The sequence below is a fragment of the Clytia hemisphaerica genome, unplaced genomic scaffold (genome assembly GCF_902728285.1).
Source record: "Clytia hemisphaerica strain Z4C2 unplaced genomic scaffold, Clytia hemisphaerica genome assembly, whole genome shotgun sequence".
NCBI classification, from domain to species: domain Eukaryota; kingdom Metazoa; phylum Cnidaria; class Hydrozoa; order Leptothecata; family Clytiidae; genus Clytia; species Clytia hemisphaerica.
In genome coordinates, this window is record NW_027103917.1 from 1,043,185 (window position 1) to 1,060,044 (window position 16,860).

At 35.6% G+C, this 16,860-nt stretch overlaps 1 protein-coding gene across 1 annotated transcript; it reads left to right on the top strand.

The window, feature by feature from the left end:
- Positions 1-61: 61 nt before the first annotated feature.
- LOC136809355 (T-complex protein 1 subunit theta-like) lies at positions 62-16,382 on the top strand. The gene is made up of 13 exons (XM_067065874.1): positions 62-291; positions 7,828-7,918; positions 10,164-10,375; positions 10,853-10,922; positions 11,523-11,605; positions 11,851-11,896; positions 12,819-12,880; positions 13,097-13,234; positions 13,518-13,851; positions 14,288-14,475; positions 14,754-14,918; positions 15,070-15,189; positions 16,144-16,382. Exons 1-13 carry the CDS (start codon positions 229-231, stop codon positions 16,207-16,209), a joined length of 1,638 nt encoding a protein of 545 aa, XP_066921975.1. The 5' UTR covers positions 62-228; the 3' UTR covers positions 16,210-16,382.
- Positions 16,383-16,860: the final 478 nt, after the last annotated feature.

Below are 16,860 nucleotides of genomic sequence, written 5' to 3' on the forward strand. Positions count from 1 at the left end.
TTGTTATGAGAAGAGGTCTATTTTACAGAACTTATTTACAAGCGAAGAGAATTACTAATATAGTTCATTCGGCAAAATAATCCAAACAGAGGGGCACGCGGGTTTGTTTTTTCCGAAGCGAAAGTGTTCTGGAATATTCTTGGATCGGGGCAGTTGGTTGTTGAAAAATCTCAGGGCTGTGGCTAATTTTTTCGTTGCTTGCAATCTGTAACATAGCACAAAGAATACATGAAAATGGCGCTTTCAATTCCAAAATCTGTTATGCAAAATATGATGAAAGATGGTGCCAAGGTACTTTTTATTCTTTCTCATTTTGCAGATTTTTCTTCACAACATATCGTCGTTCACATCCAGTATGGATTTCGTGTAACTAAACTTCGGCGTACAACTGAAAAGTTTTTGGCGCATTGGCGTAAGGGTACTTACAAAGATTGTTTGATTTTCAGTTGGCGTAAAGTAATAATTCCAGCTCGCCGTGAATGACTCCATAATCCATCGATTTTTACCTTTCATTTGGCTAACTTTGCTTTCGCTCAATTTATTAATTATGTTTGCGCATGCGCCTCTTTTCCCATCTTGCACCCTCATTGAAAAATTGAATGTTGGTACAAAAGAAATTTTGCTTGGCGCGAGGCTTGCTGTACGGAAAAATATCTTCGGTGCGAGATTTCGTGGAATCCGTAGTAATGGGTTCACATGACGTTCAATCTAAAAATTAGTGCTTTACAAAATCAATAGTTGTACTGTGACTTTTAGCTTTGATTTTGAGATTAGGCACTTTTCAAACAGAGGAGTAATCAATGATTTCATACGATAAAAAGACCACTTTCGTGCAAGATTTTAAATTGTCGAGATTGAACTTTTTCAGTCATGTGTTGAAGGATGCACTTGGACATCGGCTAGGCTCAGTAGTTCAGACAGTACCTTATCTCCAGACGGTGTCAATCGAACAACTTCGAACAAAAATCGCAATCGAACGTAATCGAACACGATGGAATAATTGCGATTCGATTGTCGAACGTAAAGAGGAGAGAAAGGGAAGACGAAATTGCAAAGCTTAGAAATGAAATAAAGCAAATGAAGGGAGATGCGAAAGAATCAAAGAAGCAGTTGGAAGAAGAAGTAGAGATATTAAAAAGGGAGAAAATTAAACGACAAAAAGAAGGAGAAGAAGTTAAGGCAAGAAACAAGACACTAGAAGAGGAGATAAAAAAGCTACATAGTAAACTAAATAAGAAACAAAAGAAGTAGTTAACGAAGAACTAATGGAAACACAGGAAAAGAGCAACTTTTTGAAAGATGAAATCGAAATATTGCAGAAAAAAGGAAAAGAGGAAGAAAAGAAGCATACGAGAGAGGCAGAAAAACTTAAAAAGGAAATGAGAGCTTACCTGGAGACAATAGAAGAACTAAGAATTGAAAGAAGCAACAATGAAAGGAAGCTGGAGGCTGGAGGAAAACCTAAAAGAGGTCATGGAAGTAAATAAAGAGCTTGAGATAACAAAAGTAGTAAACATAACATCAAGGAAAGACAACAACACTGAGGAAGACAACAACACTAAGCAAGACAACAAGGAGATTGGCAGAGAGGCAAGCAGAGAAGAGAAGAATAACAGCAGGAAAAAGTGCTACTACTTTGAAAAGTACGGAGATTGTAAGTTTGAAGATAGGTGCTGGTTTCAGCATGACAAAAATAGGAAAAAACAACACAACAAGCAAGAGGAGGAACGGCAGAAATTCTGCAGATACGGTGAGGCTTGCAGATTTGGCCCAGAAAGATGCAGATACAGACAATACATAGAAGGACAAGAAAATCAAAGAAGAGAGAACAGAGAAAATGCAATGGAAAATAAGATCATGGCCAAGTTACATGACGTGGTGAGAAAGCTGGTTACCGAAAATTTTCGACAGGCCAATCAGAACTTCCCCCACCAAGCATGATCCAACAAAAGCAACCAAAAGAACCGTACCAAGAAAACAAAAAAGACAAAAAAAAGAAAAAAAGGAAGAAAACAATAGAAAAAAAATTGAAAGAAGTCACAATATACTATAACAACATCAGAGGACTAAAGTCGAAATGGGATAGCCTGCTTATTGCCATTGAGAAAACAACACCAACAATATTTGCCTTAGTGGAGACTCATATGGAGAGGGGGAGAAAAATTAGAAGAAATAACAGGATACAAAATCATCAGGAAAGACAGAAATAGTCAAGGAGGAGGAATAGCAATCGGCTTCAAGAAAGATATATTTGAAAGCGTGGTACAACTGGAGGCAAAAGAAACAGAAAATATGGAATCCATGTGGGTGCAGATTGGAACAACAACCAAGTACAGACTTGGAGTAATATATGCGCCAAAAGGAGAAAAAGCAAAAGTGAAGGAGATCAGAGAAATCTATCAAGGGGTCAAGCAAGAAATTTTGAAAGGACAGGAAGAAGGACATAAGGTACTTGTTGTAGGGGACTTCAACTCAAAAACTAAATCTGCAGGAGGACCTGACAAAGGAGGAAAAGAGCTGGAACGGATGACAAGAGAGAGAGATTGTGTGATAGTCAATGACTTGGAGGTTACTGAAGGCAAATGGACAAGAGTCGAAAAAGACAAGAAATCGGTTCTCGACTACATGATAATAGAAAAAACGGAGAAAGATAGTGTAATTCAAATGCTAATAGACGAAGAAAGACGGTTCACCCCCTATCATGTGATAAAAGATGACAATGAAGAAATCAAAGAACAGTATACAGACCACAATGCCATAATAAGTACAATCAAGTGGAGCATTAATATTGAGAGAAGGAACGAAATAAAGGAGGTGATTGGAAAAAAGGGAATGTCGAAGTTCAGAGGAATTTTGAAAGGTCAGCAAATCTCAAGAATACTCCAAGAAAAAGAATCATTTCAAGACAGATACAACAGATGGGAAGCAAAGGTCAATAACATCATGAATCTATGCAAAACCAAGGTGAAGAAAAAGAAGGAGCAAAGTAGTAGAGTGAGAGTACTAATGAGGGCAAAGCAGAAAATAAAGAAAATGAAACCATCCAAAATAACAGACATATAATTCACGAAAGACAACACAGGTATGCAAGGAAGTTCCAAAAGACAATTGAAGAGTTGAGAAAGAATGGAGGTGGGATGAAGGAGGAGAGTTTCTGGGAATTCAAAAGAAAAGTCAAAGGAAAGCAACAAGAGATAGCAAGCGAAATGGTCAACCAGATTAGGGAAATGGTATCTGAAAAGAGCAAGATTATTGATGTCTTCAAAAAGTTCTATGTGGACCTGTTTAAAAAAACAGACAAAGAGTCTTTTAATGAAGCCCAAATGAAATCAGAATCGACAGTAGAGAAAAAGATCAAAAGCATGAAAGAAGTGGCAAATACACAGGAAGCCCTAACCGTAACCAAGAAAGAGATAAATGACGTAGTAAAAAAGCTGAAAAGAAGAAAGGCACCTGATTCTGGAGGATGGAGGGATGAGATGTTGAAAGAGGGAGGTGGTGAGATGATCAATTCACTGATAATTATATTCAACGAAATCTTCAGGAACATGATTATACCATAGCAGTGGGAAAAAGTAACCGTCAAGTCAATATATAAAAACAAGGGAAAGAAGACAGAAATGAAGAACAGGAGAGGAATTTTTCTGACCAATACGGTCAGCAAAGTGTTTGAGAAATTACTACTTTAACAAGGCAGAGTCAAAATTGAATATAAACAAATTCCAAAACGGTGGACAAAAGGAGAGATCAACCAAGGACAACTGGTTAGCACTGATGGCGGTACTAGACAAGAACAGGGAGGTGGGAAGAGACACCTACATTATTTGCGCCGATGCAGAAAAGTGTTTCGACCAACTCTGGCTGGATGACTGTCTAGTAGACCTGAAGGACTGTGGCATGAGAGAGTGAGACCCAACTATTAAAACAGCTAAACCAAAGGGCAAGAATGACGGTTCTGACACCTTGTGGAGAGACCGAAGAATTTCAGGTTGAGGAAGTAGTCAAGCAAGGTACAATATTTGGACCATTGCTGTGCTGCTGCAACACATCAAAGATAGCAGAAATTGGAGAAGACGCAAGAACAGTAGTAAGCCCAAACCTATCTATAGCCCCCTTGACTTACGTGGATGATATTATAGCTGCAGGGACTCCCTCATTGGTTAAGTGTGTTGGGAGAAAGTTTCAAATAATGGAGCATGAAAAGCGGTTCACTTTCAACACAGGAAAAACAAATTACCTGATAATTAAAACCGGAAAGAGGAAAGAGGAGGTTCAAGAGCTGGATATGGATGTCAAAAGAGGAAAAATTGAAAGAGTTGCAAGCTACAAAATCTTAGGCAACTGGATCACAGAAGATGGCAAACTTTCTGAGCAGTTAAAGGAAATTGAAAAACGGAGTTGGGCTATGTTAAATGAGCTGAAAGGAACAGTGAAGGAAGAATGGTTGGGATCAATGTCCACAGATGCAGCACTGCTAGTTTATGAGAGAATAGTCGTCCCAACTCTGATATACAACCTGGAATGCTGGACAAGGATTGACAAAAAAGAGACTGAAGAATTAGAAAAAATCCAAGCGAGAATACTTAAGTCCATACTAAGAATGCCATCATCAACACCTTACTATGGCATCCTGAAAGAGACTGGGATATGGCCGATTGAAAAGAAGGTGGTCTATCACAGAATGATGCTCTATCAAAACCTTATAACGTCAGCCAAAGACAGATTAGGAAGAGTGGTGATAGAGGACCAGGAATGCAGTGAAACAGCAAAGACCAATAATTGGGCATCAGAGACAAGAAGAATTGCTAGAGACATTGGGGTAGACTTGAACGCTGCTAAGGAATACAAGAAAGAACTATGGAAGAAAACAATAAAGAGGAAAATTGCTGAGCAGATTGAAAGGGAGTTGGATGAGAAAGAAATGAGAAAGATGAGGCATCAAAGTGGACAAAGGTGTGAAAGAAAAAGTTATCTAAATAAAATGGGATTAAAGGAAGCTAGTGAAACAATGAGAAGGAGGCTTGAAATGATTGATGTTGGTAGTAACTTTGGAATGAAGAGAACATGCTGGCTATGAGAGGAGAAAGAAAGCACTGAACACATGATAGCATGTAGAAGTACAACAGCTCCTGTCGAATTGACAGTAGCATGCTTGAAGGAAACGGACGATCTTAACATCATTAGACAAACAAATCAATTTCTAAATCTCCAAATAGAAAAAAGAAACAAAGAGGAAAAACTAAAAGAAACATTGTAAACAAATCAAAAGGAAAAAAAAAAAGAAACAAATGTCTTGCACCTTATTTAGTGATTTAGCGGAAGAAGGTGCTTGTTGATGTAACACTGTCAACAAAGAGGACGGTTAATATTCGATTGTGTTCGATTGAGTTCGAGTAAGGTTAGATTGGTTTGATTGATAGTTGACTATGTTCGATTGGTTTGATTGATAATTGACATTGGATTAATCTTTGATTTCGTTCGATTACGATTATGTTCAATGAGTTTGATTGCGATTAGATTAAATTGGATCACTCTGTTAGAGCTTTTTAGCGTGGGCGGCCGAGCGCTTAATTACCATACCAAAGCGAATAAAATCTAATACCATTCAATCAATCGAACGTTATCGAAGCAATCGAACGTTATCGAAGCAATCAAACGTAATCGAAGCAATCAAACGCAATCGAAGCAATCGAACAGCATTAGCAAATCCTGGGTAATATTCAATTGCGATTCGATTGCGTTCGACAATCGAATTGCAATTATTCGATTGCGTTCAATTGCGTTCGATTGATTCGGCGCTCGATTCGTTCGATTGACACTGTCTGGTTATCTGTTTTCACTTAGCTCATATATGTGCCAACTTTCTAGGATTGAGTGTGAGATTGACACATTTACACATTGTTTCGTGCAATTTTTGAGGGAGATATTGAAAAGAAGGGGTGTGTTTATCAAGGTAGTCTGAGTATTCCTTCTAATTGCAGGCTTAGCTCTTTCGGGCGTAAACTTGTACGTTGTAGATGCGCGCTTAGGCAGTTAGTCACACTAGCGTCCCGCCAAAAAGCGTATCAAAGATTAATGCTGGGAAAGCGCTATATCTTTTACTTGACTCTCAAGCAAAAAAATGCGCCGCAAAACTTCTAAAGGGATTCATGAAAAAATAACCTGGCGCTTTTTAATGAAATTAACATTTTCAAAAACTTTTTGAGAAATTGCCTAAAATTTGAGCCAAAATTTGAGCCAAGCCAACCTTGAAAACTAATTTGAAGATCAACTTCACAAGAAAAAGATCTACGGGGGAGGCGGAACCCACCTAGATCCGCGCACCGCCAGATAGGCTATTTCCCGGAAATTTTGCCGGACCTCAAACAATGACCCATTTACATTTGCAAAATTATTTTTACTTTAGCGTATAAACAAGGCCTTAAAAATCGAAGCGCTGTCTCGGGAATTGAATGACAAAGTTTGGTTGGTTGATATTTGGCTGCTGCACGTTTTATTTTGTTTCAAACTTTCAAGTTTTAATTAATTGTCTTGCGAACTTGATTCAGGTAACTCTCATCCTTGTTGTGCAAATACATCCTGTAGATCAGTGTTGCTTGAATCCCTCAGATCCTTGGTTAGAAAAAGGTATACCTGTTAACTTTTTTCTTGCCAGATTCAACAAGCCATCAACCAACAAAATTAATACTGACATCAAAAAATTCACACGACCTTCCCACTAGACACTTCTAAATTATCTGCCATTATGAAGATGTTCCAAAATTAACCAATCGGGTTTACAATCCGAACTCCTCTGGGAGTTAGCGAGTCAGGAAATGTAAAGTTACGTAATACGTAATACATAATACATAATTTTTCCGGGGGTTAAACATATAAAAAAAATTGTTTTTTTTTTCTTCATTATATATTTAAGTTTCCATTATCAAAATTCTAGAAATGCTAGTTTGTAGACCATATTAGAAAATGGTTATATATTTCGCAAAATAAACACTTACAAAAGCTATTACTTACTATGTTTACCCCCGCTTTTTAAACTGCGTCTTCTGTTCCATTTCAAACAGCCATTCTTTTTGACACTCGTGGTCTTTCTTCAGTGCCTTGCACGATGTGCGGCAGTAAAATCCCACCCTTCATATAATTGTTTCAAGCCGTGATCCATGGCTTAAGTTTTTTCTCATCTTCAATTTTCTGAAGAAAGCGGGAATTCGATGCGAGAGTTAGATTGTCAACAAAGTGCCGTATTTTTTTCCAACATGTTTCGGCCAAGGCCGTTTCCAAGGTGTATTTCTAGCTAGAAATATTCAGTTTTTTCAACAAAAAAATTTTTTGACGTCAATTGAACGTTGTTCTGTGACCAGCTGTGACATGTAATTATGAGTCGTCTGTAAGTGATCTGGAAGAAGTGGATGTGTAAACACAGATTTAAGGCGCTGTCAAGTTGAGTTTTTGGTTTAAACCCTTGGGTTTTAAGGATTTGAGTTCGTTGATCCAAAAGTTCTCTCGTGATAGAATGGTGTTTTTCAGCTGGATTTTCTTCGCTGTTTCTTAGCTGTTTTTTTTTACAAAAATTAAAGCAGATTAAAGGGTGCTATTCAAATACCTTATTTTATGCAGTTTATGGGGTTAGCAAAAACAAAAGTTTAAAAATTGAATACTCAAGTACAGTAATGAAGCTTTAATTAAGCATGAATAATTAGAAAACAGAAATATTTGATGTTGATGTAGGCTTTTGTGTAGGTCCATGCTCTAAAATTTTTCATTTTAAATTAATGTAGGTGACAGGCTTAGATTTTGACCCAGTTTGTGCCAATGAAATCTTATTTTTAGTCTTTCAGAGGATTAGAAGAAGCTGTCTATCGCAATATTGAAGCATGTAGACAATTGACAAAAATTCTACGATCTTCATATGGCCCAAATGGTATGTTTGTTTTAAAACTTCTATTCTATCAATGCCAGCTACTTATTGTTTTCTTAATTTTCTTACTTTTTTGTTTCTTTTTCTTTAGGTGAGGTCAATTTAATTTGTTGTTTGCCAAACTACCCAAATATAAGGGTCGGTCAGTTGGTGAAAAAATAAAAATAAAAGTAGAATTTCACCTATAAAATCTCTAAAAAGGCAGCAAAAACTAATACATTTTGAGAAAAATTCCAAAAGAAAATAGAAGGACACAAAGGATGGATAGTCATGGATAAAATGAAAAAATTCATGAACATGAAATTCTCAAAACCTTGGGAAACTACCAAAATTTGGGAAATTTGGGAGTTTTTAAGTATAATGAAAAAATGACACAGAGTTTTATTTTCATTTAAATTTTTGGAATTTCAGTGTCGGTTGGGCCTGTAAAACAAGTAATTGGTTTTGCCTAATTGATTTTGAAAATTAACATGTGGTGTTGATAGGCCTTTTCATAAATCTAAGCTGCGTCGTTCTGAAACAGTGGCACTTATAAATCAAAATACATCAAGCTGAGAAAAGTTTATTTTAGGAGGGGCATTTATTTGAGGGGGCGTTTAAAAGAAGGGGGTGTTTATTTAATTTTTTAAGTGTAAGGTCAAATATTTAGAGCAAAAATACCCTTTGTTTTAGTTCTTTATCAGGATTCTAGTGCAAAATTTCTTTGGTTCAACGACTAAAATTGCACTGAAAACTGCTCTGGTTACAAGAAATGACTAAAATCTCCCTTTTCAAACCCAATCAACACTGGTATTGAAGTATTAAAGTCACAAGTTTCTAATAACAAAATTTTATGAGGGGCGTTTATTCGAGGGGGCGTTTATTTGAAGTAATACGGTAGAACACTTTTTAATTTTTTGAAGTCTTCCAATTAGAAATGTTTTTTTTTTCTTATTGCAGCAGTGTTTCAATACTAGGCAGCTGGTGCTTGCAAGATAATTTATTAAAAGACCTTTTTGAAGGATTCTTTTTAACAATTGATTAACAGAGAGTCAACTTGGACAAGCCAAAAATTATAATGGGGTTTTATTTTAGCATAAAATACTCAATTTGTGTTAATTCAGGGTGGCCACGCATGCTGGAAAAACTGGAAAACCTGGAAAAACTGGGAAAATGGCCTTTTTCTGAAAACTAGCTGGAAAAACTGGAAATAGGTACATTTTCCAAACAGGAAAGCTGGAAAAACTGGAAAAACTTTTTTGAAATTTTAATCAGGAATTGGTTAGAATTATTATGTGATTATACATATATAATTTTCATAAGATGTTATCTAGTATGAGTTTAGCCATTTTCATTTTCAGACGTTCTTTTGTCAAAGCATAGATCTCTATGATCTATTTGAAAGAAATGTCTTTTGAAAATCTTTGAAAATCAGTGGATACCCCTTTAAATGCACTATGGGCTCTCTTAGCCACCAAACTTGATTTAATATTGTTTAGTTCACTTTTTTACAACCTCTTATAAATTTACTTTCATAAAATACCTAATTTCGAGAATTTCAATTATTGCAAAGTGTTACAAAATTCAAAGTTATCTAAATTTTATCAAGAATCCCTTCAAAAAATTAAGTTTTTCGGACCTAGAACTTACACAATTGAATTTAAGGTCATACAACCTATACTTTTTGGTACTTATGAAAAAAATAATTTTCTTCTTCGTGGTTGGACCCCAAACAAATCTTAAGGCACTCAAAGTTCTAATTTAGGTTTTAAGGCGTATTTTGATTTTAACGTACAGTTTTGTGAATATTTAAGTCCCAATAATCTAATTGCAACATTAATTACTTTGCAGTGAATCACTGCTCAAAATTGGAGACCAAAAGGACTATTTTATAAAAAGTTATTGGGGAAAAACCATTTTGTAGGAACCACAGACAGCGTACTTTCAACACAAAAAGTTTCAACCTAAAATTCCACCTACATTTTCAGATAGAGGGTACCTCTATTTTTTGTAGGTTTTGAGGGGTATTCACTGGTAATAATTTTGCACTCGCTTATAGCTGGAAAAAAGTACAGATTTTTGGGTGAAGGCTGGAAAAAGGTACATTTTCAAGCTGAAAATACCTGGAAAAAAGAATGTTTTTGACCAAAAAAGCTGGATTTTTCATCTAAAATAAGCGTGGCCACCCTGTAATTTGTAAATTATGTTTTGTTTGTTAACTTTTCCTTCACGTAAAGTTCTTTCTTTTTTTAAATTATTCAAACCTCAGGCATGAACAAAATGGTCATCAACCACCTTGACAAGTTATTTGTAACAAGTGATGCCGCCACAATGTTACATGAACTCGAAGTCCAACATCCAGCTGCTAAAATGCTTCTTTTCGCTTCACAAATGCAAGAGCAAGAGTGTGGTGATGGAACTAATTGGGTCCTCATTTTTTCTGGTGCTCTCCTTAACAGTGCTGAAGAACTCTTAAGAATGGTATGTTGGTATTATTGATCATACAAAAACACTTATCCTTTTTTGCCTCTAAAAATCCCATTAAGGACTCATTCAGTCTTATTTGATATAATTTTTTTATCATCAGTTAGAAACCATGATATGGATTATGTAGCAATCTTGTTGGTTGGTTATCCATAGAGGTGTCGATTTATATGACCGAAATTGGGGGAATCCCTCTCGCTCAGTACAAAAATCGGCTATCCTCTCTTTTCGAGAGCTTCCAAATTCTATAAAATGAGTTTGAAATTTCCAATTCTAAAAAAAGAAATTGGCTACCCTTATTTTTAAACTTGGCAGCCCTTCTAATATCAATCTATAGGGTATTAGGCATGCCTGGTCCAAATTTGGTGCTTTGTTCCACATTTCTATGATGGCATTGTAAACTGTTATATCACGCTAGGCTTCCACGAACTCTGAAGCACAATATTTACTTCCTAATATCTCATTCATTTATAGGGCTTGTCACCTGCTGAAGTAATAGAAGGCTATGATATGGCTTGTAAAAAAGCACTCGAAATATTACCAGGTATGTATATTCCAATACATAGTTTAAGTGTATAAGGCAGGCTGCATCATTTAAGGCGTGCGATAGCACGCGCACACCTCCGCACACATCTAAAATCCCTAAGGAGTGCGATCAATCACACCCCATAAATTTAGATTCCACTACTAGAAGTTGTACATAGCACTCCTTATCACACGTCTAAATAACAAAAATTAAGGTTTTAGGAGTGTGATTGACCACACGCCTAGAGTTTTCAAATGATAAAGCCTGATAAGGAATAAATCACATATATTTATCCTTGCAACATAAACTTTTAATGAAAGAGAATATGGTTTCAGTTAACCCCGGTCAAAACGTCAAAATACTGAATTCATTTTATTGGCATCGGTAATAAACTTTCATCAGAATCCTTTTCTAGCTTTTAGGTCTGATAGGTGCATTCAAAATGTTTTCATATTATATCCTTGATGTGTCATATACTTTGATACCTGTCAGTTAGGTCAACTTAAATTTGATTTTGTCATTATAAGCAATTAACTCCCTACTATATCCTATTACCAGAAAATATGGCATTTAGAAATTTAACTTGTTTATCAATCTTATTTGTTATCTCTTATCTAGACCTCGTCAAATATACAGTTAAAGATTTAAGAGACAAAAGTGAAATAATTAAAGCCATGAAACCTGTTATTACAAGTAAACAAGTACGTAATGTTTACTTAATTTTTTTGCTGTATCCTCAGGCTAAATCAGATTCCTCAATATCCTTAAACTTCCAACCAGTTCCAACAAAAGTTCAATTTCTTCTGTATTTATAACTTTTAACCTTGTTGGAAAAAAATGGTTTTCAATTCTCAACAAATTTGTTCACATAGTCTTCAATGAAGATTGATTTGAAAATATCATTGTTGTCATCTGATCATTAAGTTTGTATAATTTTTTTTTCTAGTATGGAAACGAAGACTTCTTGTCAGAATTGATTACAAGAGCTTGTTGTAAGTTTTTATTATAACCATTTCAATCAATACGCCTTTAATACTAGCCAAGATTTTACAGATATACTTATATAAAGGTTGTTACTATAACGAGGAACAAGAAGTAACGAGTAGGTAACGAGTATTTTAGTGAAGAAAATGATGCTCCATTGTCTTGCTTTTGTCACCGGTTAATTGTTTTAAGATTGATGACATCATTTCTAGATTTTTTCCAGGCACCTATATCTTGTGATTGGCTTGTCTGTTTCCTTTCAAATTTGGCATGTGACACCTTGACAATAATGCCTTGAAATTAATCTAATTAGATTTTGTCAATTTTGGTGATGACGTCATCATTTGGGCCCTTTTTAGTACTGGAATCCGGACACCTATATCTTGTGATTGGCTTGTCCGTTTCCTTTCAAATTTGGCATTTGACACCTTGACAATAATGCCTTGAAATTAATCTAATTAGATTTTGTCTCTTTTGGTGATGACGCCATCATTTGGGCCCTTTTTGGTACTGGAATCCGGACACCTATATCTCGTGATTGGCTTTTCCGTTTCTTTTCAAATTTGGCATGTGACACCTTGACAATAATCCCTTGAAATTAAAATAATTAGATTTTGTCAATTTTGATGATGACGTCATCATTTGGTGTCATACCTACTCGTTACCTAATTGTTACTTCTCTTTACTTCTTGTTACTTCTCGTTACTTCTTGTTACTTGTTCCTCGTTATAGTAACAACCTTATATAAAGATTATGTTGGATATTCATTCGCCCAAAGAGAAACAATCTCGGTAAAGGGACTCTAAAAACAAACTCAAATTTCAGCCAAAATCATGTTGAAAAATAAAGCATTAATAAAAAAATTGGTAATATCTTTTAAGTGTTCAGGTGTTATATGAAACAATTCTTGTATACGCATTTCCTTTATAGTAAGTGTATATCCACAAACTGGAAACTTCAATGTTGACAATGTCCGTGTACAAAAAATTCTGGTAAGTTTTCCGACTGTTTGCTCTACTAACATCAGGACCAGATTTGTTGCTGTTATTATAATCACTACATACAACAACAACAAAGGAACTTACTTGCGCGTTTCTGGTAAATACAAGAGCTGGAACCAGGCTATTTAGTACAAAATAAGGGACTCTCAGGGACTTCTTTTGGCAGCTGAAAATATTTTCAAAAGTAATTCTTTTTGTCCCTTTCAGGGTTCAGGGTTATATTCTTCGGAGATTGTCAATGGTATGGTATTCAGACGACACGTTGAAGGTGACATCACCAAAGTCGCCAATGCAAAAATTTGTGTGCTGTCGTGTCCCCTAGACTCTATGGCTACTGAGACAAAGGTGAGTGTGTGTTGAATTATTATATGAAAATTTAGCAGGTGTATGTGTTGAGGGTCACTGTAATTTTTGTAATTGTTCGTTAATCGAGGCAAAGATGACAAAGATTATATACTTCAAAAGTGGAGGTGTTGAAGGATGACTTATCATACAAAAAACTGCCTCTCTTTATTTAACTTGTTGCACAGAAGTGTATACTTGAAACGAAGGGGTTAAAAGATAAATTTACTATATAAAATGCGTTCCATTTGAGCTTCATTTTCGTGACCCTTTTTTAAACTTTTAGGGTACTGTCCTGATCAAGAACGCTGATGAATTGGTCAACTTCTCAAAAGGTGAAGAAGACCTTTTGGAATCACAAATCAAATCTATCGCAGATACTGGATGTAATGTCATTGTCACTGGTGGCAAAGCAGCCGACATGGCTGTTCATTTCTGCAATAAATACAAAATTATGGTCGTCCGCTTGATGTCTAAGTTTGAGTTGAGGCGTTTATGTCGAGCCACCCAAGCAACCGCCCTTCCGAGAATCACCGCCCCTACACCTGAAGAAGCTGGACAATGCGATTCTGTAGCTTTGGCAGAAATTGGAGATACGCCAGTTGTTGTTTTTAGACAAGGTTTGTATGAGAATTCATTGGATTGAAAGTTGTCGTTTTCATTTAGCCATCCCTCGTCTGTTGTAAACGATCTACGTGTAATTATTTTAAGTTATGGATCGACTTTGCAGATTTCTTAAGCATATGCGTGTGTCTGAAATACTTTTGAAGCTGTCTGGATGTGTTTTTAGTTTTATATTTTTAAATTTCTTCTTCTAAACAGTTCCTTAAGCTAAAATTAAACATAACACGTGGCAAAATAACCAAATGAAAACTTCAGTTTAAACACAAGTCTGACAAAGGGCGGACATTTTCTTATAGTAAAAACGTGCCCCAAGTTTTTAGATTCGTGTCATATTAATCCATCTTTCGTACCATAAAGCTTTCATTTTTGAAGTAGAAAATATTCGAATGTTTTGCAATTTGTCTTTTTCAAATTGTATTTTCCATCTGTTAGACCGTGAAGACAATGCAGTAGCAACCATTGTAATCCGTGGAGCGACCACCAACATCATGGATGATATTGAGCGTGCTGTAGATGATGGAGTGAACTGTTTCAAAGCATTGACTAGAGATTCAAGAATGTTGCCTGGTGCTGGTGCAGTTGAGATGGAACTTGCTCAACGTATCTCTACTTATGGACAGGTTGGTGTCAGCAAAACTTTTATGAAGCGCTTCTTTTACGTTAATTTTCTCTCGTTTCTTATTTTTATAGAATAGTGTTCAAAGTTTTTCCCTCTTAAAAAATTCAGAAAAATTTGAAGATAACTAAATTTGCTGTCCAAGTCCATCTTTCGTCTGATAAGAACTTTTGTTTTGTTTGACTGGCTAAAGTAACTTTTTGATTTTTGGAATACACATTTAAAATCATGAACCACTTTGACAACATTTCCTTATAAAATGGAATTTCATATTTTTTCTAGACCATTCCTGGACTCGAACAATATGCGGTGAAGAAATTCGCAGAAGCTTTCGAAATTTTCCCACGAACCATGGCTGAGAATGCAGGAGTAAAAGCCACTGAACTGATCTCTACACTTTATGCTGCTCACACCAGTGGTGAAGGCAACATCGGATTCGACATTGAGGTGTGTTCAAATAATATTGACTTGACTTGTGACGTCAAGTGGTGCGCCTAAGGTGTTGAATTTATATTTATATTTTCCTACGATGGACATTCTCTTGTTTAACCCATTACAATGTCACACGAAATTCATTTTACATTTTCATATTGTTCAGGGAGAAGGTATTGCAACTTGTGACGTTCTCGAACGTGGAATCTTAGATTCTTTCTTGGTCAAATACTGGGGATTGAAATTCGCTGCTAATGCTGCTTCAACCGTCCTTCGAGTAGATCAGGTAAGGTGTAGTTTTGTAGTGTCTTTTTTTGTTTTCTTGTCAAAAGGTTTTTGCCTAAATATCAAGGGTTTTTTTATATCTCTTTAACCTTTCCAGCGCGCAACATTTTTATATCTTCAGCCCGTCTGCGCGCAACGTTTTTTGATGAAAATGCAATTTTCACGATAACCGTTATAACTTTTTGAAATATTAATTTCAGAAAAAAACCCTTATATTTTTGGAAAGCCCTACCTTTCCCCTTTCTAAATATGTTTAACTGAGTACTTCAAACAATTTTGGACAGAAATTATGAAGCCAGACAAAAGGTATATGAAAAAACAATGTCGCGAAAAAGTCATTTTTTGGTGCAAAACTTCAAAAAATTATAGAGAACTGAAAAATTGATAAAAACACTTACTTTTTTCTTTAGAAGGTTTCTTTATAGTTAGGTAATACAATTCCATACTTTTGAAAAGCCAAATAAAACTCTAAAACACTTTTATAAACCCTTTCTTTCATAGCTAACTTTCTGCCTCCTCCAGTTTCACAAAATCACGCAACACAGCTTGGTCTACCATTTCTATTTTTGAAAAATGTTGCGTCATACCAAAACAAACCCCGATTGTTTCTTATCGGAAATTTCACGCTGATTCCGATTTTTTAATCGGTTTTACCGTACCTCTGACGGTTGGGGCGTAATCCAACCAAATATAAAGGTCACCTTAAAAACGTATCAGATACGTCTTTCGGAACGTATGGCGAACGTATCAGATACGTCTTTCGGGGCGGAAAGGTTAAGGATGAATTTTTATTAAGTTCTTTTAAAATTCTTTGGGTTTCTGTCTTTTTTGAAGGTTTTTACTTCATTGAACGATCTGCACAGTAGTTTGTGTAAATTCGGCTGTAAACAAAATTGTGATAAAATAAATATCTGTTAATATCTGAGCTAAATTTTGTTTTGATTTTCTTTATCAGATTATTATGGCTAAACAAGCTGGAGGACCTAAACCAAAACAAAACCCTAACTGGGATGAAGATTAACGTTAGCTTTGTTCCGTTTCACAAACGTATTCCAGCATATAAACTTGCCAGCCGACCTGAGTTTTAATTTATCACACAACACTCGAATACAATCAAGATGGCGTGTTGCGGAGGAAATTTTTCACATGTAAAGAGAATTTTTATTTACGAAAAAATGTTCAATTTATAAATTATTTAACATGATATACTTCTATTTCTGAAAAGAATTTGGGACGGATTTTAATGTTAAAAATTTGCTAAGGCTAAAGTGTAATAGTTGAAGATAGTTTCAGTTCGAATCACCAACAAGGAATCGGTGCGTCATAGAGTTCTCTATACAATCACATTGACAACTAACATTTAAGGGCTGAAAAAACGACGACCATTTGTCCTTTGAACCATCCACTAAGCGCCGGAAATTGTAATAGACCACTTTTTGCGAACAAACTCCATCCCCTGATAAACAACCTCTTCTCGTATTTGAACATTCGATACTGTTTGCATATTGTGGAACACTGAAATGGAAGAAAATAATGGATTTTTGTGGATAGTATTACCATGGCAACCCTTGGGTTATTATGAATTTTCACGGTCCACGGTTCAAACTTCCTAGTACATGCATATATTCTACTATAGCTGATCTCATAAAGTACCGAAATTCAACGTAAACAA

Bases quoted from the DNA above. Each gene is read 5' to 3' on its own strand.
- LOC136809355 (XM_067065874.1), top strand. From the start codon at position 229: ATGAAAATGGCGCTTTCAATTCCAAAATCTGTTATGCAAAATATGATG. The intron at 11,897-12,818 runs GTAAGTTTTTAT...TTTCCTTTATAG, and splicing joins ATTGATTACAAGAGCTTGTT to TAAGTGTATATCCACAAACT. The intron at 14,919-15,069 runs GTGTGTTCAAAT...CATATTGTTCAG, and splicing joins ACATCGGATTCGACATTGAG to GGAGAAGGTATTGCAACTTG.